The sequence below is a fragment of the Emiliania huxleyi genome, assembly GCF_000372725.1.
Source record: "Emiliania huxleyi CCMP1516 unplaced genomic scaffold EMIHUscaffold_10, whole genome shotgun sequence".
NCBI lineage: Eukaryota > Haptophyta > Isochrysidales > Noelaerhabdaceae > Emiliania > Emiliania huxleyi.
Window position 1 is genome coordinate 216,999 of NW_005202427.1, and position 22,664 is coordinate 239,662.

Below are 22,664 nucleotides of genomic sequence, written 5' to 3' on the forward strand. Positions count from 1 at the left end.
CGCGTGACCGCGATCCGCGTGTCGTCTGTGAACGGTGTGAGAGTGACAGTGAGTGCCTGTCCGATGCTCGTGGTCGGTCTGTCCATTTTTCTGCTTATGACGACGACACGGCGCCGCAACTTGTGGAGATAGTCGCCAACTCTCGGGGGAGCGCTACAGCCGTCCTCATCGGCGGCGCGGGTCGAGTGCGCCGGCGTGCATGCCCATGCCCGGACCCATACCCGGACCCATGCCCTGGCCCATACCCTGGCCCATACCATGGCCCATGCCGCCGCCCATGCCGCCCATCCCGCCCATCCCGCCGCTAGCCATGCAACCATTGTTGGGCCCGTTCAGGAGCGAGAAGAAGGCGGCCTGGGCGCCTTGGATCCCGTTGGCGGCGCCCGCGCGGTCGATCGCGCCGAGCAGCGCCTCTGCCGCCGCGGTGCCTCCTCCCGTCAAGTGCTGCACGAGGGCAGCCTGCAGCATGGGCGTCGTGGAGAGGGCCATCAGCAGCGGCGGGTACACCTGGAAGGGGGTCCCGCAGGCGGGGCGAGGTCAGGAGGAAGCACCAGAGGGAGGGGCAGGGGGCGGTGCATGAGCGCGGGAGGAGAGGGGTGTACGACGAGAGTGGGTGGGAGTCCGCCTGCAGCTTGTTCATCACCAGGGCCAACGCAGCCGGACCTCCTCCGCCGCCGCCGCCCATTGCACCGCCGTTCACCACGCCGCCCGCCCCCATCATGCCTCCCGCCCCCCCGCCGCCGCAGCCGCCCATCACGCCGCTGTGAGGCGCCTGCCTCGGTGCGCCGCCGCCGCCGCCCGCGCACCCGCCGCCCAAGCCGCCTCCCATCGCGCCCATGCCGCCGCCGCCGAGAGCGCCCGCCGTGGCGCCAGAGAGGAGCGGCTTCGGAGCCCCTGCATGGCCGAAGGGGGAGGGGCGTGAGGGCGCGACGCGGGGGCTGAGGCGGAGCAGAGACGAGGCGCGCGGCACCGATGCCGGCCCGCTGGAGCGGCTTGTCGGCCGTCGTGGGGATGACCAGTCCGTCTGCGAAGAGGACCGAGTCGCCCGAGCCGTCGTGAACCTGCCACCCGCAGCGAGGGGGCGTCAGGGGAGGGTGGAGGGGAGGGCCAGAGGGGGGGCAGTCGCTGCGCCTGCCACTCGCCGTTTGCGGCAATGCTGATCGACAAGCGCGCCTGAGCACGGCGGCCGCGGCCGCGTGTTGGAGAGGATTCTCTTCCCGAGGGCGGCGCGGTGGGAGGCGTGATCGCGCCGGGCAGTAGCTCGGCTCCATCTCGGCCATCTCTCTCGGCCGTCTCTCTGCCGTCTCTCTGCCGTCTCTCTGCCGTCTCTCTGCCGTCTCTCTGCCGTCTCTCTGCCGTCTCTCTGCCGTCTCTCTGCCGTCTCTCTGCCGTCTCTCTGCTCGCCTCCGGCAGCAGCTCCGCGAGCGAGCCGTTGATTGCCTGTTGGCGGATGACGCCGGGTGAGGAGAAAGAGGCGGCTCGCAAGCTCCGGGGCCGGGGAGAGCAGTCGCCTCGAGGGTGGAGGCAGTGCGCCATCCGCCGGAGGCGAGGGTGAGCTCGCCGCTCTCGGGCGAGAGGCGCACCTGCAAAGGGCGGGGGTCGTGCTGGACGAGTGTTGGGCTACGGCTCGCAGAGGAGGGAGGAGGAGGGAGGAGGAGGGAGGGGAGGGGGAGGGAGGAGGGGGGAGGAGGAGGGAGGGAGGGGGAGGGGGAGGAGGGGGAGGAGGGGGGGGAGGGGGCTCGCGGACGTGTGGGTGTGCGGGGCGGGGCGTGTGGGTGAAGGGAGGGGGGGGAGGGGACGGCGGGCGCACGATGTCGTTGCTGTGCAGCTGCACGACGATGTCGTCCCCGTCCTGTAGAACCTCCACCGCCATGGCCGCCGCCTGCCCGCTCACCGGCGCCGCACACCGCGCCCGCTTCACGCCGCGCTCGCCGCCAGCCGCGCCGGCGTCGACGCATGTGGACGCGCCGTTGGCCGCCGCGCCTTCGGCCGTCGACGCGCAAGTGCCGCCGTCGCCGCCGCTCATGGCGGCGCCGGCGACGGCCGCAGAAGCGGCTAAGTCCGCATCGCCCACCACACCCTCCTGCAAAAGTGCGGCGATGGGCGCCGAAGCCATCACAGCCGCGCCGCTGTCGGTGAGCTGCGGCGTCGTGGCCGCCGCGGCGGGCCCGCTGGACTCGAGCTTGGCGGCGGATGGCGGCTGCGCCTGGGGAGGAGGAGGAGGAGGCTGGCGGTGAGGGACAGAGAGGAGGGCTGCGGTGAGAGGCGGCGGCTGGTTGGGCCATGGTGGCACAGCGAGGGCGGCGACGGGCGCCGGCGGAATGCGAGGGGAGCGGCCATACGCGAGGGGGCGGGGAGGAGGAGAGAGGGAGGAGGAGAGGGGGTGGGGAGAGGGAGGAGAGGGGGTGGGGAGAGGGAGGAGAGGGGGTGGGGAGAGGGAGGAGAGGGGGTGGGGAGAGAGGGAGGAGAGGGGGTGGGGAGAGAGGGAGGAGGGAGGGCTTGACGACCTGGCTGAGGAGCGCAAGCACTGCGTCGTGGCCCTCGGAGGCGGCGAGCTCCCGCGCGCCGACACCGTCCACGTTGGCCCCGAGCGAGGCGCCCGCAGCCTTGAGGCTCTGCGCCTCGAACAGCTGGTTCCGCGCCGCCGCGTGCATCAGCGGCGTCCACCCGTCGGCATCCGTCGCGTCGACATCGGCGCCAGCTCGCAGCAGCGCGCCGAGGCAGCGCGCCGATCCCTCGAGGACCGCAACCCCGAGCGGCGTCAGTCCCGTCTCGGACTCGCGCGCCTCCAACGCCGCGCCGCCGGCGAGGAGTGCCTCGAGCGCCTCGAGCTGGTCAAAGGCTGCGGCGGCGCCGAGCGGAGTGCGGCCATCGACCGGGTGACGCCAGTCGATGTCGGCGCCGGCGGCGAGAGCCTCGCCAATCTCGGCCACCCTGCCGTGCCGCGCCGCCCAGAAGAGCTCTTTCATGCTCCACAGGCGCGAAGCGGAGGAGGGGAGCCCTCTCGTTTCTCAAAAAAGAATTTACAGCACGGAGCCCCGCTCACGCTCACCCTTCTCCTTCCCTAACCCATGGGAGAATGAAATTGTTTATTGATTGGTTCGTGTTTGTTGGCCAGCCAGAAAATCGAGATTTTGCGAGATCGCACGTCCGGTTGGCCGTTATTTTTGAGAGAGAGATTTTTATTAACTTCTCTATTTTTGTGAGTCTTGGCGCTGCCCGTGTGTTCTAAACATGTAACGTACTTTTAGCTTACTGGGAGAAGCGAACTAGGCTCTCTAGGGGTCGGCAGGACAAACCAAACAACAAAAACCTTCCCAGTGCTCCACAAGTGCTTCTCTGTTCTCATGCAGAGCGTGAGCCGTGACAGAGGTCCTCACACACCTCAGCATTGATGTCCTCACGTCGGATGCACACGCAAAAGGAAAAGGCTGCGCTCGGCGGGAATCGTCCCGTGGGGAAGCGCGCAAAGTCCAGCCTCTCGTCGCCAAACTTGCTAAACTCAAAGTCCGTCCACCCAAGCTCGGTCAGCTCCCGCGCCGCATCCTCCTTGCTGAGAGCATTGTCCAGTGCGCCCGGCGTCGACTTGGCCACCTCGCTCTCAGACGCGTCCATGTACTGCAACACAAAGACGGACCCCGGCGCGGCCACCGCAGAGACGTCCTTCAGCAGCTTGATCTTGCCCAAGGCGCCAAGGTACATAATCAGACCCTCGGCGATGAATAGCGCCGGTGCGGCGGCATCGAAGGCCGATCCCTCCGACCCCAACTCCGTGGCTAGCGTCCTCTCCTCGTCCTTAAAGTCGAGATCGACGCGATGCACAGGGCAGTGCGCGGCTGGCGCCTGAGGCAAGGCGAGGCCAGGTGGTGACGAGCCGTTGGTGACGTCCCCTGAGGCATTCCGTCATTTATTATTATGCGCCTGCAGCACGCGCTCAAAGATTCGAGCCTTGCCGTCGTTCACCACCTTCATGTCCACGTTGAAGGAGCCATTGGCAAACGCCTTGTAGCACTCGAGGCGGTAGGGTCGCGTGTCCATCCCGGCGCCGAGATTCACAAGCTGCTTAAAGCCGCATGCGCACTCCTTGACTCTGTCGTCGATGAAACGGGTGCGGACGGCGACCCACGTCTTGTGAAACGCGGCCCAGTCCTCGAAACCAAACATCTGGCTCATGTTGCCGAAGCCTGCCGAGAGCGTCTCGCCCTTGGTGCCAGCCAGCGCCTCAGCAAGCGGGTCGACAAAGAGAGCGTCGGGCCGCTTTGACTCGAGCGCCCGCTCCCACGCAATCATCATGGCGCTGTCGTTTGTAAAATTGTCGACCGCATCGCTTGCTGCCATGGCTGGAGACCGTGGCAGATTGAAGGCTTCGCCGACAGTTCGCTTCGTCGCTTAGCAGGCTGCCGACACTCGGGCGCCAAGGCGCGCGATCGCAGCCGGAAGTCGCTTGTCGGCCGTCAAGGCGCACGATCAAAGAAGTCGCGCCGGCCGACCCAAGTTCTCCAAGTGCTCTCCGGGTTGCGGATGAAGCTGAAGATCGGAGAGAGACTGCGAAGAGAGATAGGAAGAGGCGGACGCCCAAGGGTGGGCGACGGCTAGTGCACCACACCCCTCTCCTTAAAATCCCTGTGTGGTGGCGGCGTGCCGTCCTCCCATCCCTCCCTTGGGTTGTCCGTTTTCTTTCTTTCTTTTTGAAGCTGAAGAATTTGAAACTCACTCACACGCCCGCATACCTTGGCATGTGAACTATGTCGCGCGCACCTTGACGAGGTCTTTGGACTTTGCACTTTGGGGTACTGCACGTTCGACCAGCCCGGAGCGCGCGCATAGTTCTTGTTGGGCCGCTCCGTTTCGCGCTTGTCCTTCCACGTCTCACCCTGAAAGTCGAGAATCCGGTTCCGCGTCACATGCTGCGGCAGGTACGTGTAACGTGTTGATGCACCCCTCGCGGCACCGCGTGTACAGGTGCACGCTTGCACACCTCTCCGTGTCAAGGCGCGAAGCGGAGCCGGAGGAGGGGAGGCCTCTCGTTTCTCTCTCCAAAAAATAATTTACCTGTGCGACCCGGGGCCCCGCTCACGCTCACCCTTCTCCTTCCCTAACCCATGGGAGAATGAAATTGTTTATTGATTGCTTGGTGTTTGTTGGCCAGGCAGACGCCCAAGGGCAAAATACATGGGAGACGGCTAGCACCACACACACTCCTCCGGCCAAAGGATATCCACCTCGAGAACCTCGAGAACACTCCTCCTTGAAATCCCGAACTTGCTTCATTTTTAGGATGGCACCGCATCCGCACCCAAAACTGATGATTTCGAGGCTCGGCCACCCAGCTCACACCTCTCGTGATGATCCTTTTGCACGCACGCTCGCTGTTCGCGCCGCGCGTTCCGTCACCGAATATCGCGCCACGCGCGCGTCCGCCCGCCATGGCTGGCAATTTCTGGCTCGTGTACCACGACCTTCTCGAAAGCGACGAAGAGGTCGCCTTGGACTGGTCTGCGCCCCTCCACTGCCCCTGCCCTAAGAACAGGCTGCACTCTACATCCCCGTCTCGCCACCAGGTGGACGGATATAGCGGACATTCGGTTTGACAAAATGGCTTTGGCTCAGCACGATGCCGGTGAGCCAGAGCGAGCGCCCAAGAGGAACCCTCGTGCAGCCTCTCGTGCATGTCTCCAATCACGTCCACGCCACATGTATCGTCAGGCCTATTTACGCACTACTTCCTCCCGACCGGCACCGTCGGCCCGATCCTCTCCCTCTACGAGACCGCCGAGCCGCTCACGCGCGACGAGTTTGAGCGGAGGCGCGCGCTGGCTGAGTATGGCTATGTTGAGAGTCAACTAGTCACGTGCTAGACCGCGCCGGACAACACACACTCGCTCCCTCCCCTCCCAGGCACGCCGAGACTGGGACGCCTCTCCCCATCACCACGCTCTCGCCGCTGCTGCCGCCGGCGACGACACCGCCGTCCGCATGGCCGACCTCGTCCTCGGAGGTGCTCGCGCGGCACCCCTCCTTTGCGCGGCAGGCCATCCTCCTCCGCGTCGACGCCCGCAAGGACCTCAACCGCCACGCGGTCGCACGCAAGGCGGCGGAGCTGCAGGACGGCGACGCTCCGCCGCCGCCGCTGGCCGCCGAGACGACGGGCTCGTACTTTCTAGTGCGGCACGTGCCACTCGCCGAGGGCGCCGCCGAGGCGCTCTGTGACCGCGTGCGCAACGCCGGCCGCCTCACCTCGCCGCACCCGGCGCAGCTGCACAACCATCTGCTGCTGCCCGCCGGCGGAGAGGGTGGCGGGTCGGTCTTCACGCTGTGGGAGACGAAGGCCCCGATGGAGGCCGAAGTCTTCCAGGCCTTCATCGACTCGCCAAACAGCCCCGCGTCGGTTGAGCTCTTCGACAGCACCACGCACGCGGTGGCGGCCGGCACGGGCTTGCTCCCCGCCGCCGCCTTCCCGCAGACGCTGAGCTTCGCGCAAAAGCTGCAGTTCCCCTTCATGGACGACTCCATGGGCGCCGTCCGCTCCGTCGGCGACATGGTCCGCTCGATGGGCGAGCTGCTGGACGAAGAGTCGCCGGCCGAGCAGGTGCTGTATGGCACTTGGAGCCAGGAGGCGGTGGCGTCGGAGCAGGTGCCGTATACGAGGCCGCGGGAGGCCGGGGCTTCGCCCGCCACCGCGACGCGCGAGGCGATCGAGGAGAAGCTCAGGGCGCCGTTCGCCGTGCGTGCGCCCTTCCGCTCGCAAAAGGAGGCGCGGAAGCAGCTGCTCGAGCAGCAGGCCGGCCAGATCAAGGACGCGCTCGACGATGCGCGCAAGAAGTAGAGCGCTGGGCACCTTCGGCCGCGAGGAAGCGAGGAGCGTGCGCGCTAGCCCTCCTCCTCCCCCCCCTCTCGCCCACAGCGAGGAGCGGCCGACCAGACTGAGGGAGTGGGCAGCACGGGACCACGCGCGCGGCTGGGTTGGTGCTGTGTACATACAGAGTACAGCGTACGAGCTGCGTTTGACTTGCGTGCAAGGTTGTGTGGGAGAGAGAGTACTGACATCTGGAGAGGGTGTCGGTCGTCGGAGAGACACACCTCCAGAGCCAGACCCAGGTTTTGATACCCTCTCTTCTCGCGCGCGAGAGTGTGTGGTGCGTGTCCCGGGCGCAGCAGCAGAGACGAGAGAGCAGAGGGGCAGCGCAGAGGAGCAGCAGCGCTGGGGCCTGCGTGGGCTGTGGCCGTGGGCCGTGGGGGGGGCCAGGCGCCAGCACCCGGCCAGCGTGTGTGGCGTGTGTGGGCTGTGGGGGAAACACACGCCTAAGGCCCTATCACACACACGAAAAACACTAGTGTGTAGTGAACCGGGAAATTGGTAAACGATCCCGCGTGTTGGGTCGAAAAGGACTACAACGAGAGGATGGTTAGAACTTGGTTGCGACTTGACACACGGCCAGATCTCCGCTAGTAGGTTCCAATCTGCGTCAGCTGGTCTCCACCAGCGACATCCCGGAGGTGGTAGAGGGCGACTCCAGCACCTTGTGTGGGGAGGAGGAGGAGGCCACCCGTCGCTATTGTGTAGGACCAGACCAGTAGCGTCGCGAATGAGCAGATCTGAAGCGTTTGCAGGAACTCCCGAATGGCGGCGGTTCGTCCAGCCTCAGCACTGTCGCGGCACGAGGTCTCATCTGCATCAGATTCCACCTCGATCACCTCATACGCCTCGATGATGCTGCCCAGCGCATGCCGCTTCCATGCCAGGTCCCAGTCCTCATAGGAAATCAATTCGTCGTCGTCGCTGTTTTCGCTGTCGCCGACTCGTCGCTCGACCATCATCACTGCTGCTGGCGTGGAAGGTTTGTGCTGGAGGTGGCGAGAAGACGTGTACGAGACTGAGCGGTCCGTGAACGCCACGAGAAGGACGAGAGACATGTGCATAGCCGCATCGCGCATCGTGCTCTCTCGGTGCCAATTCGACCAAGCCGAGGCGATTTTTCGAAAAACCCATGGAGCATTTCTTCTTCTATCCTGCGCCCGTGCTTCTCCTATACACGGCCTCTTACGCACTGTTGAGATCGCTGCGGCCTCAGTTTTTTCTTCTTCCTCAGTGGCACCTCCCACTGTGGGCGGCGGGGCCGCTGGATGGAGGGCCGGAGGAGGAGGAGAAGAAGGAGGACTGGAGGAGGCAGCGGCACTGGTGGCCTGCCGTGGGGTACCTCCGCATACCGACCCCTTCGGGTCGGTGCAGCACTATCCCACCCAACGGATCAACCCAGGCGTCACCCATCTACCTCGACTAGTGTGCCCCATTCCCTCTCTGACCACTTGGCAGGCCGCCGCCTCCACTCGGCTCAGCAGGCCTCCGCTCACTGCCCCACCTCTGGGGTGGTTAGCACGCCCCCCCCCCCCCCCCCCGATCCGGGATCGCTGCGAGTCTTCGGGCTCTGCTGCGGAGTTACTCTCAGCCTCGTTCTCTTCGTCTTCGACTTCGGCCCCCCACCGCGCTTCACCGCCCTCTGCGCATGTCTTGTCGCCCTAGGGGCTCGGGCCCAGGCCTGAACTCCACTCTTGGGGGCGGGGAGGCGGGGGCGCCCGGAGGCACCGTGCGCCGCACAGCAGTGCGGAAAAACGGGGCTCCGGCGCTCAGAGTCGCTTAGAGCACCGACTTCCCGATTAAGCTAGGTTAATCAGAGGGCAGATTTGGAAAGATCTCGAGGAGTACATACAGATAGACCCTCCAACCATCAGAAAACTCCGACCTGATCGGTCACTGACCGCCGACAGAACACTGCAGACAGCACCGACAGGCCGACGTCTGTACGCGGCCGGCCGGGCGAGAGGCTTGACACGATCCGACCCTGCGACCCTGACGCTGCTGCTCTAGCTATCAGACATGCACTACTGACTGCTGCCACAATGTGCGACCGGTGCTGGCCCACTTGGCGGCCTTCCCGGTCAGTGGTGAGGCGCAGTTCAGAGCTGTGGATGGCTGGCGCGACATGCCGCACTGGTCCCACATCGGTGACACGAGACCACCACGTGTTTGCCGGTCCAAGAGAGAGGCGCCGGCGCGGTCCTTAGAAGGTGCATGGTCCCTCTTGACTGCCCATGCGCGCGAGGCTGTGTAGCCATAGCCTCGAGAGTGCCAGCAGCCAACCCGAGGCAGTTTGTGACGCGCATTGCGTCAGAAGCGTGCACGCGGCTGGAAGGACACCTTCCTACTGGCCGTACGATCAGGTCGTCACTGAATGCTTGATACTAAGGCCGCGAGCTATGCAGGTGGTCAATTGCGCAGCAGGGCACGGTCAGCAGCGCCGACAGGCTGTCGCAAGGCGTGATAGCATGGCCGCAAGTACGCCGAATTCCCGTGAAAACCCTGTGCCTGTCAGCAGTCCACCCTTGGGTATGTTCGTAAGAGCCACATACACTGAAAACAAGTGAAAAATCGCGCAAGGAGAAAAAATCCCGAAAATTTCGGCGCCTGCGGCGGGCCATGGTACCCCATCTCCCCCCCGCATGGGTACCCTCTATCTAGGGCCTCCCCCAAGAGGAACTCCTCACTGCACTGTTGCAGATTGTGGTCCCTTCCTTGTATATCTCCTCCACCTGGAAAAGTTATATAGGAGCACCCCGGTTCGGACATCGGCGAACGATTGGACGGTGCCTCCAACTGAGCCAAATGGAGCCCTGTGATGTGGGACCTCACTCCCAGAAGCTTGGAGCTTCAGGCCGCGACCACGTGGCTAGGTGGACACTAAAGTGCCATTTTGGCGCCAAATCTTGGCGGGAAATGACACGTGGCTTGGCGGGAGTGTGGTGTGGCTGCGCTGCTCGACAGCGCTGCTGTTGAGCGCCAGCTGCTGCTCCCTTCAGCCAGACGGCCGGGCCTGCGCAGCACAACCGCTGGCCTTCCTCCTGCCCCACAGGAGCGCGCCAAGGCGCGCGTCTGGGCAAGCAGTGCGTCTCATCGCGATGCGAGAGTCGACGCTGTGACGCCGCCGCTCGCCGGCTAGAATGACAGTGGCAGCATTCGAGTACGCGTCGAGCTGTGCGTACCAGCACTCGTATGCGAGCTAATTGTGTCCCTGAGCTGCTGTGGGGTGCGTGGGCTCAGCTGCGGAGCACGTACTGGGCGGCGGTAGGGGGGTGCTCCTAAATAACTTTTCCAGGAGGAGGTAGAGAGAGAGAGAGAGATTTAGTCACCTGGCAACCCTGTCTGCACGTCTCGCGCGCGCGTGAACACTCTGCAGCCGCGTCCAGCGCGGGCGGTCGCCGTGGCCCTGAATGAAGCCAGTCATAAACTCACTTTGGACTCACTGAAGCGCGTGAACAGGCCCTATCGCCAAACGGCCCTGCTCCTCCTCTTGTCTGGCAGCAAACGCAAGCTGCGGCACAAGCCGCGTTGGCGCAGAGGAGGAGGCCAGCCTCAACGCGCCTACCCGTGCGTGGCATGCCGCCGGATCGGGCCAAGACTAAGGCTGCAGGATTCGGCCCCGGCTGCTGCGAGGGCCCTCCCGTCTGCTGTTTTCATCCTTTGACACTTCGATTGCTCGCCTCGGCCTTTGTTTGAGACGCCGCACAAGAAATGCGCGGTGCATCTTGACTTGCGGCGCTCTGGCGCGCTCTCGGCAGCCGGAGCGTATGTCGCGCCGCCGAGAGGTTGCTGTTTCGGCCGCGGCCCTTGCTGGGCTGGCGGCCTGCGCCTTGATTTTCGTGCTGCGTCGACGTCGAGCACTCGCGCCTCCATCCGCACCGCGGGCACCCGCCGCCGCCCAGCCGCCGCCGCCCGCGGCCGCCGCCCAGCCGCAGCCAGCTGCGGCCGCTCCGCCGCCGCCCTTTGAGGCTGGCACGCGGCTCGTGCTGACGGGACTCAAGAGCCGGCCAGAGCTCAACGGGCAGCGGGTGACGGTGCTCGGGTACGACGCGGCCAAGGGACGGCTGAATGTCGCGCTCAGCCAGGGAAGCCAGGGAAGAAGCACGATCCAGGTCAAGCCAGCGAACCTGCTGCCGGCGGCGGCGCCGTCCGTGGGCGAGATGACGGCCAAGGAGCTGAGCGAGCTCGGCCTCGCCGACGCGGCGGCGCTCACCGCGAGACACGCGGAGCGGGTGGTCGCCCTGCTGGGCGCGCCCGACTCGGCCGTCGCCGCGGGCATGCTGCTCCGCTGCTGCTGCCAGGTGGAGTGGCAGCTGCTCGCAACGCGCGACGTCAAGAGCGGCGCCGAGGCGCCATTCACCTTCGAGTCTGGCGTGCCGGAGAGTGCAGGCGCGGGCGGCAAGGCCATCGTCCTCGCCTCCTCCGCGGCGAAGCTCGAGCGGCTCCGGGCCCTCAACCAGCCGCCCGCCGGCTCGGAGCTCGTGCTCAAGCCGGTGCGCGGGCGCGAGATCTTCGCGGCCGCCACCCTCGACGGCCTCGGCATGGTCACGCTCGACCCGACGCTCGGCGAGCGCGCGGACGACTCGCGCTTCACCGCGCTGCCCGCCCCGTACTTTGCGCCGCTCTGCCACATGTCGCAAGCGCTGCACGTCGAGAGCCTGCTCGGCGCCGTCGAGCGGCTCGCGCGCGCGGGCGAGGCGCACGCGGCGGAGGAGGCCGAGGCGGCGCGCGCCTTTGGGGCGCACACCTACTTCTGCTTCAACGCGTCGGCGAGCGAAGACAGCATCCTCCCCGTCACCGCCATCGGCCGCGGCGAGAAGGGCGGCGGGGCGCGGGGCGGGGCGGCGTGGATTCTGCTCTACACGTGCGAGATGCTGCTCGAGCACGCGCGGCCGGGGATGGAGCAGCGGGGCATCTTCCCCGAGGGGCAGCAGCTCGCCGCCACCGCCGTGCCGCTCGCGTCGGTGCTCACGACCCTGCAGGGCTCGGCGGCGAACGCGGGCGTGCACATCAATGAGTTTGTGCCCGGGCTCGCGCCGAGCGCGAAGGCGACGCATCTGGAGAGCGAGTTCCTCTCTCGCTTCCTCGCACTGGCTGGCGCGTGAGGGGGCGGGTTAGCGTCCGGTCTCGGTGCCGATGTGTGTGTGTGTGTGATTTGTGTGTGTGTCCATGAGATGTGATGTTCTCGCGCTGGCCAGGGCGACCCCGGTCTCTCTCCGCTCTCGGTCTCGGGGCCGTCTCGACTGGGCACCGTGTGTTTCTCGCGGCTTTCGGCTCGTTAGTGTCGTTTCGTCTTTAATCTTTAAAACCATTCTTTATAGTTTAATGTTTATTCTCGAGATAGAGGATAGTTATCGCACACTTCAACTGGGCATGTTGTGCGAGTATATGGGACACGATGTCTCAAATATGAGGGGTTTTGACTACTACCGGCTCCTGACGCTATCCCTGGCAGCTCTAATGACCAGGATCAGTAGTGCTATGATAGAGGGTGCCCATACTAGCGAAGGAGCTGCCACACTCGCCCGGAACGTCCCCTTCTGGGGCCGGTTCTGCAGCCCGCGAGAGCCGACAGCGGGGCCGTGCCGCGGGTGCCTACTGCCGAGTGCCACAAACACTGCGCCGTCCCGCCATCACCTACAGGCTGTCTTGTGTGATGGTTGGGATGTCCAAACGCCACCATCTTGGCTCTTGCGACCTCAAACCCTCGAGCTGTATGGGTGGTCCTGACGTCGACAGACGCCCGATGACCACGGTGAAGCTGAGCCGGAACGAGTCGACAAGTCTCGTCTGAGCCCGTGGCGGTCGCCGGCTGAGTCGCTGTGCACGGGCCGGTACCTCAGGCGTCACCTCCGCAGCCTCAGGTCTCACACTCCATCACCTCCGCCAGGACGCCGTCGGTGGCACGCTCGGCGGCGACTTTGTGGCAGCCCCACAGCGAGCGCGGCGTCGAGCCTAATCGGTCTGGTCGGTCGGCCGCACTCACTGGGTGCCAGGGAGTGCGGCCGACACTCGAGCGGTGCTTCCTGGCAGCGCGCGCCGGCTGTGGGGCTGCCACAAACTCGAGACACGCTTTTTTGGGACATTTTCGACGCTTTTGTCCCATATACTCGCACAACATGCCACTGGCCAGTTGAGAGTTGTGCAGTTCGTTCGGTTAGTGATAGTGTTATTGAGTTTTGTCTCATAGATCGGGGAAGCCCGTAAAATAGTCAAAGTTTAATCATCGACGCTCCGCCAAGGAGGACGCTCCACACAGCACACGAGGCGCCATCACGCGCGGCCGCCGCCCGGCCGCTCTCTCTCTCCACGCGCCATTAGTACCCAAGACAAACGCCACACTCCCCCGGCGTGCGGCGCGCCCGGCGTGTGGCGCCTCGTGCCCGGCGGCGTCCAGATTGGCGGAGGGGGTTGAGGGGGGGCGCCTCACAGCATGCGCCGGATGAGCTCGTTCACGTACTCCTCCCGGTTGCCGGCGTCGCCGCCCTCGACAAAGTGGTTGCGGATGCGTGAGAAGCCGCCGACGGGGCAGTTCATCTTGAAGGGCCAGAGGAACTTGGTGCACTCCTTGAAGTGCGGGCCCACGGTGTAGAGCTCGTGCACGAGGTCCTCAATGCAAATGATCTTGCCCTTGGTCTTCTCGCCGAGCGCCTTCTCGATGATCTCGTTGTCGGTGATGGGCACGCGCTGGCCGTTCACCTGCAGCGGGGGGAGCGGGGAGGCCGCGTGAGGCGTGGCGGTCGGGCGGGGAGGACCAGTCGGCCGCGCGTGCACCGCGGGCAGGGGCAAGAGGCCCGGGACGGGCCGAGCGAGCGAGTAGTGGAGGGGGAAGGGGGAGGGGGGGGGGGGAGGGGTTGGGCGGGAGAGGGGGGGGGGGGGGTTGGGCGGGAAGAAGGGGAAAGGGTGCCTTGGCGTGTCCGCGCTTGTAGACGAGCTCCTTGACGGTCTTCAGGTTGGGGTAGCCGTACATGATGTACGGGTCCACCTTGACCAGCATGTTCATCGTCGCCTTGTTGACCTTCATGAAGACGCCGTTGTTGATCTGCAGCAACCGCAGGACCTGCATGATCTTGCGCGTCTTGGGGTGCATCCCGTTGATACCGCGCAGCCGCATCACAAAGAGCAGCTTGTGCTCCTGAGGTGGGCGAGGCAGCGCGCCGGGGTCGGCGTTTGAAGCTCGTCGGCAAGCGGCGCGGGAGCCGACCGACAGGCTGCTGCCGGTCCCCCTCTCCGCCCTGCGCTGGCGCTGCCGGCAATCGCTGCGCCCCGCCTCAGCAGCGGCAGCCACGCCGCCGGAGGGTGGGTCGCCCGGCTACACCCCGAGCGGGGCCGTATGCACACAGTGCACGGTGTCGCGCGCGCGCGCGGTCTGCTGGGCGCGGCTGGCGGCGCGGACCGGCTCAACGTAGAACGTGCCAGCCTTCCGGGCGGCGCGCTTCATCGTGACGAGCTGCTGCTCGGCAGAGCGGTACTCAGCGACGTACGCCTCGGCCCGCTTGAAGATGTCCTTGCGCTTGGCGGCAGCCTTGGTCTCAGCAGCAGAGGTGGCGGCCGCCTTGTCAGCGGCCCACTTCTCCTGGCGCTTGCGCTTCTTGAGCACACTCTCGGGGACGGCCACCTGGCGCGGCGCGGGCGCAGGCCTCAGAGGGCCGTTCGCCTTCGCGAGGGGAACGCCTAGGGCGCGTGGCGGAGTTGACTGCAGGGCGCGCGAGCCACACACCATGCTGCTCTTGCTCAGAGCCTGCGCGTGGGCGAACCAAAAGAAACGCGGATGGCGTTTCTTTTTCAACCGCGCGTACCGAGACGCGGCGGTTCCTGCTGTAAATTCCGAATTGTTAAAGAACGGATTACTCTGCCTGAACTATCTCTGAATCTCGCCGCGCACTGGCCACGCACGCGCTGGACAGGTGGACACTCGTCTCACTCGAACTTAAAAGCGGTCCCTTCTCTGGCCGTCCCGTTTTGATCTCTCGGTCAGTGGGGGGCCGAGCCGCCTCGGGGTGGCGGGCGGGCGGGCGTTTTGAAAACCAGAAAACAGAAAACAAGAGGGCCATGGCCAAACGCGCAGCGAGGGAGACTCTCTCTCTCTCCCTCTGTGACAGCTCGGCTACGCCTTACTCGAGTAGCCCCGAGGACGCACGTAGACTTGCACGTGACAAGGAGCTTGTAATGAAAGCGAGCGGCGACTTGATCCTACCCACGGAACGTCGCCGCATAGCATTTTATCTCCTGCGTTCGCATATCACCACACTCCCTAGCTCAACTGTCGACCCTGTTAACCGCGCACACAACGGGGTGCGGGTGGCATTAGCGGCAGCGCGAAGTAGGGTCTGGGCCGAGTCTGCATGATACGAGATACGTGAAGACGGACGTAATACGTAGGACAGAGCGCCCTCGTGCGGGCCGCCCTCGAATGCATGAACACGGAAGGAGTAATACGTAGGACATAGGAATCCTAGCCATCCCCAGCGGGGGCTTCGGCGCTCGGTACTATCAATACGCGAACGTATATAGTGCCATTCGCCGTTTTGAACCCAACGTGGGACGGACGCCTTTATACCCCCCCCCGCAACCGGTGTCTTGCGTGGTAAAAGATGATTCGCCAAAAGCGCCACCGCACCCGGTGTGGGCTGAGACCGCGGGTCGCTCCGCACCGACTCTCGGGGACGGCCACCTGGCGCGGCGCGGGCGCAGGCCTCAGAGGGCCGTTCGCCTTCGCGAGGGGAACGCCTAGGGCGCGTGGCGGAGTTGACTGCAGGGCGCGCGAGCCACACACCATGCTGCTCTTGCTCAGAGCCTGCGCGTGGGCGAACCAAAAGAAACGCGGATGGCGTTTCTTTTTCAACCGCGTACCGAGACGCGGCGGTTCCTGCTGTAAATTCCGAATTGTTAAAGAACGGATTACTCTATCTGAACTATCTCTGAATCTCGCCGCGCACTGGCCACGCACGCGCTGGACAGGTGGACACTCGTCTCACTCGAACTTAAAAGCGGTCCCTTCTCTGGCCGTCCCGTTTTGATCTCTCGGTCAGTGGGGGGCCGAGCCGCCTCGGGGTGGCGGGCGGGCGGGCGTTTTGAAAACCAGAAAACAGAAAACAAGAGGGGGCCCGGGAGCCCTCCCCCACTGGGAGTAGAAAATACGCCCAAGGGGGCCAAGGAGGCGGCGCGGGGAAGCATAGAGGTGAGAGCAGGAAGGATGGCGCTCAGGGTCGGCTTTGAACAAGGGTTTCCAGGTTTTAGATCAGTATTGGTGTCGGCACACATCCCCACATGAGGTGAGCGGCGCGCAGTGCCTCTCTCGCAGGCTGATTTTGGTTTTCAGACTAGGGGGCCCGACCCCCTCAGAGGCGGCGGGCGGGCGCCCACTGACCGTGGGAGAGATCAAAACGGGAGACGCGGCCTCTGTCTCTCGTAAGAGACGTAACTCAGTATACTCACGAACGAGTCACGACGCCTCTCCACGCGGGTCCGGCAGGCAGCAAGGCAGCTCGACACGGTCGCTTTCGCATAAGAGTAGAGTCTAAATTTTTTTTAGATATTCTTATCTTTTTGCCCCCCTCCGAGACTGGAGACACCCACACCCCAGTATCAGACCAGGGGGACTGCCCCCCTCCCCCGCTTGCCCTGCCTGCGCAGGATAGCGTGCCCCGATAACGGCGACACCGTTAGCGAGGGTCACTGCGCAAGGAGAGGGTGCGAAGCCTTTTCTTTTTCTTTTGTCCTCTTCGGGGAATCGGTTCTCTCGGCGCCCATGGCCTTCTGAGGTTTCGTACTAATGACGTCCTTCTTGGCACTTCGTCGGGCGTCGGTGTGTCTAATTCCCCCCCGCGCCCCGGTATGCCTATATAGGTTTCCCGAACAGAGACCATAAGAGTAGAGTCTAGAGTAAGAGAGGTGAGACGGGACGTTTGCGCGTTGGGCTTCATAAACCTTCACATCTTTGAGGACCGCCCGTCGCCAACACGCACTAACCACCACCTGCCTCGCACGACGGACTGTGCCCACGTTCTCCGACCGCTCCCCCACCGCCAACCGACCCTCTGGCTTGTAGCTAGTCCAAATCTCTCATGAGACCCGCAAAGGCGTCCGCCGCCGCGTCGCCAACCGAGGAGGCGGTCGCAACCTCTTCCTCCGACGCCGCCGCCTCCCCGCCAGCCTCTTCCTCCGACGTCCCCTCCCCGCCAGCCTCCCCCTCGCCTTGCTGCGACTCCTGCTGTCGCATGAAGGCCACCACGAAGCTGAGGGGCAGCAGCAACTCGCGCTGCGTGCCATCGGAGCTCTGCACGTTGACGCGCACGACGCGGTCGTCGTCGTCGTCGTCGTCTTCATCCTCCTCCTCGTCGTCGTCACCGCCGCTGGCCGCCTCCGCGTGCCGTGCTCCGCTAGCGCCGGCGGGCGCGGCCCGGGGCGCCCCCTCCCACGCGGCGCCGGGGTCGGCGGCTGGGTCTCCGTCGGCGGGCGGCTCGGCGAGGAGCAGCACGTCGAGCTTCGGGCACGGCCGGATGCCAAAGTAGCCCATCTGGACGCCGCCGGCGATGACGCCGCAGCTCATGGCGGCGGCGGGCGTGTTGGCGAGCGAGGACGGGCGGTTGCGCGGGGTGAGCCTCGACCAGCGCAGCGAGCGCAAGTCGAGCAGCAGGTGGAGCTCCCGCGTCGGGAGAGGGACGCCTCCGTGCCCAGAGTAGACGACGAGGCGCTGGCCGTACACGCCGACCGCGAACCGCATGCGCGGCACCGGCGTCCACCGCACGGGCGGCTCGCTTCCGGAAGAGCCGCCCGCGCCCTGCTCGTCGAGGTCCGCCGGGCCGTGCCACTCGAACGTGGTGAGGCAGAGGACGCGAGGCTCAAAGTCGTCGCACGGGCCCGACGAGAAGGGCTGCACGTGCTCGTCCGACCCGCCGAGGACGACGAGCGCGTCGCGGCGCGTCGCGGCGTCGGCGCGGAAGACGGCGGCCGAGTGGAGCGAGCGCCAGCTGGGCGCAGAGCCGCTCGTGCCGACGCGAGCCCAGCTGCGGGTGGGGAGGTCGAGGACGTACACGTGCCTGCCACGCGCCGACGGGGTCGGGCGGGGGGGAGGCGCGGCGAGGGGAGGGGGTGGCGGGGAGGGCGCCTCGCGTGCTGCCGGTGGGCGATGTGCTCAAACTCGGGGTCGTCGGGAGGCACGTCGCCGCCAAACACGACGGCGCGGGTGCCGCCGGCAAAGCTGCCCGCCTGGTGGTGCCACATGCCGCCGCCCGGCGCCTGGCCCGCCGCCTCCGTCTCGTGCCACTTGACGAGCGAGCCGTCCGGCGCAGCCACCTCGAGCAGGAGGAGCCGCCGGATCCCGCCGGGGATGGGCGCGCCGCGAGGCAGGTCCGGCATCCCCTCCGGCGGCGGGCCGCCGTCCGCAGCGCCGCCCAGGACGAGGACGAGGGGGGCGGGGCGCTGGCCGGCCGGCAGCGGGAGCCACGCCGGTCGAGCGACGGAACAGGCGGCGTGGCGCATGCGGCGGGCGGGCGTGGCAGAGCCAGCGGCGAGGCTGGGGTGGCGCAACCGCCGGCGGGAGAGGTCGACGAGGGCGGTCTGGAGGACCGGCTCCGAGCAGTCGGGTCGCCAGCCGCCGACGAGCGCCACGAAGCCTCCGGCGCCGGTGGACGTGTGCCCGGTGGCGGCCAGAGCCGCCTCCAGCTGCTCGGAGTCGCCGATCATCTCGGAGCGGAGCTTGTTGGCATACACAAACTCGTCGCCGCGGGAGGCGGCGCGGTAGAGGCGTCGAAAGAAGCGCGGGTCCGCGCCGGAGCAGCCCCACGCGGTGAGGTGCAGGTCGACGAGCGGCGCCCCGAGCAGCTCGAGGCAGAGCGTGCGCCAGAGGAGCCGCGAGGAGCGGAGGGCGTCGTACAGTGTGCGGCATGACGCGGTGAGGCTGAGGATGGATCGGGGCTCGCGCAGCGTCAGGGCGACGCACTCGCTGCACTCGGGAGGGAGGGCGTCGAGCGACATGCGGCGATCGACGAGAGGGCGATCGACGAGAGGGCGATCGACGAGAGGGCGATCGACGAGAGGGATCGACGAGAGGGTAGTGCACGAGTGCACGAGACGGATGCGACCAGGCGGCCACAGAAGTTGGAAGGCAGCGAAACTTCGCCGCATTTCTTATTTCACCGCCAGTATTTCTTCCGGCCGGACTGCGGGGTCGGCGCTTCACACAAAAGCACAACCCCGGCCCGAAATAGCACAGTGACAGTCGCAAGACTGGGTTCAGAGAATTCGTGAGCACGGCTGCACGGGCTCACTCCACACTCGTTTTTTGGAAGCGAAATTATTGAAACTGTCCCCTACGTACGACGAGGGCGACGACGCCTTCGACGACTTAAGTAAGAAGAAAACCCTTTCGCACACGATGCTGCCGCCCCGCCAGCTCGTCGCCTCCATCGCTCGATGGTTGCCGCCGCGACGCGCCATGGCCATCCTGCCGCAGCGGCCGCAGTTCTCCGCCACCGATCTGAGGCGCGAGGAGCAGCTGCAGCGGCGCATCCTGCGGGCGGAGAGAGCGACGCAGCTGCGGCTCGAGTCCCTCAGCGCTCCGCCGAAGTTCAGCCAGCTGAAGAGCACCGACGAGGTGCTCGGCGCCTACGAGGCCAAGCGGCCGGTGCTCAAGCCGGCGGACACCGTCGCCGCCTTCTACGCGCTCGGCCAGCTCACGCGCATGCCGGCGCACCTCGCCGGCGAGGCGCGGGTGGCGCGCGACCCGCGCTTCGGCGCGCTGCGCTCGGACGTGCTCGCCTCGCTGCCGCAGCTCAACGCGCGGCAGCTCTCCAACGCGCTGCAGGCCGCGGCGTACCTCCAGCTGCGCGACGCGACGCTCCTCGGCGAGCTGTGCTCGCACAGCGCCCGCCGCGCAGAGACGTTCGCGCTGCGCGACGTTGTGTCGGGAGTGTACTCGCTCGGCCGGCTGCGGTGGCGCGACGAGGCGCTCGCGCGGCCGCTGCTCGAGCGCGCCGAGGCGGACGTGCGCGGGCTGCACCCGATCGACCTCGCCAACCTGTGCGGCGGCCTGCTCGGGCTCGGGCTCGCGCCGCGCCGGCTGCTCGGTCTGCGCTAGATGGGAGCGCCAGATGGGCGGACTCGCGTCGAGGGCGCAGCCGGCCGGTTGGCCTCTGCCCACACCTCGCACGGCGCGGCGGCCACCCGTCGACGCGTCACCGTCGAGCTCTCTCGTCGACGACTAACGAGTGATTCGTCGGCGGTTTCACTGTCGAGCTCTCTCCCGCGACAGGCGGCGTCGTCGACACGGCGGCGGCAAAGCTCGCCGACTTTGGGCCGGTGGAGCTGCCGTCGCTGCTCTCCTCGCTCGCCTCGCTCGGCGTGTCGGACGAGCGGCTGCTGCGCGCCTCGGCGAGCAAGCCACGCCGCCCGCCTCTCGACCCGTCCGAGATAGGGCCCCGAAACAGCTCTTGCGACATCCAGCGGCACTCTGCCCCGCAGGCGGACCGACTGCCCGACCTGCTCCCGGACATGAACGGGCGCGCGCTCGCCGAGTTCAGCGCCGCGCTCGCCGCCGCCGAGCTCTGGCTGCCCGTCGCGCTCGAGCAGATCAGCGACGAGGCTGCGGAGAAGCTCTCTTTCCTGCGCGTCGCCGACTCGCTCGTCCTCCTCGCCGCACTCGCGCAGCTCCGGTGCGGGATTAATTAATTCATAATATAATAATAATAGTAATAAATAGTCCTCCTCGCCGCACTCGCGCAGCTCCGGTGCGGGATTAATTAATTCATAATATAATAATAATAGTAATAAATAGTCCTCCTCGCCGCACTCGCGCAGCTCCGGTGCGGGATTAATTAATAATTAATTAAGAATAAGCAGCTCCGGTGCGGGATCAGCCAGCCGCGCTGTCCGCAACACGTCCACAACACGTCCACGACTCGCCCATAGGTGGGACCGGCCGCCCGCCACGCCGATGCTCGCTTCCCGCCTCGCCGAGTGCGCATCGCCCCCCCCGCCATCCCGCACCCCATGCCGGCGCCGTCCAGAGGGCGGCGGTGCCGTGCGCTGTAGGTTCGCGCCCAAGCTGACGGCGGTGCAGCTTGGCGTGGCGCTCCGGGCGCTCAGTCGGCTGCCTCTCGCGGCGGCTTGCGAGCGAGGTGCCGCCCAGCGGTCGCTGCTGCAGGCGCGCTCCTTGGACGGGGGACTCGCTTGACCCTCTGGCCCGCCCTCTGTTTGCCGGGGGGGAGGGGGGGGGCATGGCGGCCGCCACACGCAGGCAGCCTCTCACGCAGGCACCCCCCCGCCCCCCCCCCCCTTAGGCGGTTGCAACCGTCCGCTTACCGGGCGAGCGCTCGGCGCCGTTGGGCGCTGCCGACGCGGCGGCCCTCGCCGAGCTGTGCGGCGCGTTGCGGCACTTGCGCGCCGAGCCGCCGCCGCGGCTCGTCGCCCACCTCGCGGCTGTCCTGCCAGTGGCCTCGTCCGCTGCTGCAATGCGGACCCTCGAGAGGGACCACCGCCGCGCGCTCGCGAAGCTGGCAGATGCGAGCCGGGAGTGGGCTGGCGTGAGATAGATAGTGAACGCAAGGCCCTTGAGCAGCATGAGCGCTGAGGGAGGGCGGTGGTCACGCGTAAAACGAGTACGGAGTTGTGTAAATCACTCATCAAAATCACTGTGTGTATACGACCGGGGGCAAAAAACGTCGGCGGCCAAGAAGCAAGAACCGTGTGTGCGGGTGTGCGGTGGAGTCCTGGAGAGTCTCGTGCTCAGTGACAGTGCTCTGCACATGGAGAGACGACTCATTCAAACCGTTTCACGAATTGTCAAACCTCAAAGATAAAGGGGAAGGACCCTGAGTTCGACAGGGGTTGTGCGCCAAAGCCCTCCTGCTCGGCTCCAGCCCCTGTTGATAGGTCCAGGTGATAGTCCTGGATGGGCAATGCATACGCCTCACTGGGCCTCAGATCGCCCGACCGCGTCCCGGTGCTCTGCCGTCGGATTTGTGACTCCGCCGCACCGCGCCGCGGCCGGGGGCCCTCCGGAGGCCGAGGATGGCCGTGACGGACCGGGACGAGCTCTGGGAGGTGAAGTGTCAGTATATATATTGTAGAGACCAACCATGTCCACAATATCTTGACTGAGAGCTAAGCCTGGGAAGGCGATGCCGGGGCCGTACAGCAGCTTGATGCATGCCACACCGAAGGCGCTGTCGAGGTACGTTCGCCGAGCGCGGCGAAATCGAGGGACACCGTCACCGACGAGCGCGTTGAAGTATTCACTCCGGACAAAGACGGCTACACGCACACGAGCCGCGGGCGTGTAGCCGTCATAGCGGCGAGGCGCGGGACCGTCTGTGGCGAAGTGGGTCGCGTCCCTCGATTTCGTTCAACTCACGGTCCTTCCCCCGTACGGCTTTATACCTTTTCTCGCAGAGCTGCGAGACGAGCTTTCTCGGAGCGACAGCCTCAAAAAAAAAGGGTGGCTGGGTGGGGGGACGATAGCTGGTGAGCGCCAGCGCGCCCCAAGAACGGTGGGGTGCCCTCGACCGCGCGTCCAAGTCACTTGGGCGGACACGAGCGAGCGGCACATGGCGAGAGCGGCACATGGCGGAGTCTGGCGACGAGATCGAAATCTGGTTGGCGACAAGTAAGCTCCTCTGAAAGGTGGGCACTTCAGAGGCAGAGCTGACGTCAGTCAGTGCGCGTCGCCAGTACCTTCTCTCTCTCCTCGTCGAACCCACCACCGTCCCCTTTCTCCTCCTATCTGTCTTGTGTGTGCCTGCTGGGGGAGCAGACGGCTTCGTCGCGAAGCTGCCCCCAGCAGGCGTCTTGACGGGTATCAAAATTC

At 65.9% G+C, this 22,664-nt stretch overlaps 6 protein-coding genes across 6 annotated transcripts; 2 read left to right on the top strand and 4 right to left on the bottom strand.

The window, feature by feature from the left end:
• Nucleotides 1-85: 85 nt before the first annotated feature.
• Nucleotides 86-2,969, bottom strand: EMIHUDRAFT_448708 (hypothetical protein; the record flags this gene model as incomplete). Its single annotated transcript, XM_005793538.1, has 3 exons — nt 86-507; nt 2,075-2,206; nt 2,508-2,969. 3 exons carry the CDS (start codon nt 2,967-2,969, stop codon nt 166-168), a joined length of 936 nt encoding a protein of 311 aa, XP_005793595.1. The 3' UTR covers nt 86-165.
• A 261-nt stretch (nt 2,970-3,230) lies between these two features.
• EMIHUDRAFT_433252 (hypothetical protein) lies at nt 3,231-4,443 on the bottom strand. The gene is made up of 2 exons (XM_005793539.1): nt 3,922-4,443; nt 3,231-3,843 (listed from the first exon to the last, which is right to left on the bottom strand). Exons 1-2 carry the CDS (start codon nt 4,336-4,338, stop codon nt 3,346-3,348), a joined length of 915 nt encoding a protein of 304 aa, XP_005793596.1. The 5' UTR covers nt 4,339-4,443; the 3' UTR covers nt 3,231-3,345.
• Nucleotides 4,444-5,426: 983 nt separating this feature from the next.
• Nucleotides 5,427-6,826, top strand: EMIHUDRAFT_97421 (hypothetical protein; the record flags this gene model as incomplete). Its single annotated transcript, XM_005793540.1, has 4 exons — nt 5,427-5,494; nt 5,562-5,620; nt 5,707-5,851; nt 5,899-6,826. 4 exons carry the CDS (start codon nt 5,427-5,429, stop codon nt 6,824-6,826), a joined length of 1,200 nt encoding a protein of 399 aa, XP_005793597.1.
• A 6,216-nt stretch (nt 6,827-13,042) lies between these two features.
• EMIHUDRAFT_433254 (hypothetical protein) lies at nt 13,043-15,663 on the bottom strand. Its single transcript, XM_005793541.1, has 4 exons — nt 15,633-15,663; nt 14,253-14,474; nt 13,764-13,991; nt 13,043-13,555 (listed from the first exon to the last, which is right to left on the bottom strand). The coding sequence occupies exons 1-4, from the start codon at nt 15,633-15,635 to the stop codon at nt 13,283-13,285; spliced, it is 726 nt and encodes a 241-aa protein (XP_005793598.1). The 5' UTR covers nt 15,636-15,663; the 3' UTR covers nt 13,043-13,282.
• Nucleotides 15,664-16,907: 1,244 nt separating this feature from the next.
• On the bottom strand, nt 16,908-18,835 carry EMIHUDRAFT_97424 (hypothetical protein; the record flags this gene model as incomplete). Its single annotated transcript, XM_005793542.1, has 2 exons — nt 16,908-17,898; nt 18,000-18,835. The coding sequence occupies 2 exons, from the start codon at nt 18,833-18,835 to the stop codon at nt 16,908-16,910; spliced, it is 1,827 nt and encodes a 608-aa protein (XP_005793599.1).
• A 400-nt stretch (nt 18,836-19,235) lies between these two features.
• EMIHUDRAFT_97425 (hypothetical protein) lies at nt 19,236-21,390 on the top strand (the record flags this gene model as incomplete). The annotated part of the gene is made up of 4 exons (XM_005793543.1): nt 19,236-19,926; nt 20,112-20,511; nt 20,768-20,912; nt 21,139-21,390. 4 exons carry the CDS (start codon nt 19,236-19,238, stop codon nt 21,388-21,390), a joined length of 1,488 nt encoding a protein of 495 aa, XP_005793600.1.
• Nucleotides 21,391-22,664: the final 1,274 nt, after the last annotated feature.

Coding starts and splice junctions, on each gene's coding strand:
- EMIHUDRAFT_433252 (XM_005793539.1), bottom strand. CDS start 4,338: ATGGCAGCAAGCGATGCGGTCGACAATTTTACAAACGACAGCGCCATG. Junction 3,844..3,921: donor TCTTTGAGCGCGTGCTGCAG/GCGCATAATAAT, acceptor GCCTTGCCTCAG/GCGCCAGCCGCGCACTGCCC.
- EMIHUDRAFT_433254 (XM_005793541.1), bottom strand. Junction 13,992..14,252: donor GCACGTTCTACGTTGAGCCG/GTCCGCGCCGCC, acceptor CGCCCACCTCAG/GAGCACAAGCTGCTCTTTGT. Junction 13,556..13,763: donor ACAAGCGCGGACACGCCAAG/GCACCCTTTCCC, acceptor CCCCCGCTGCAG/GTGAACGGCCAGCGCGTGCC.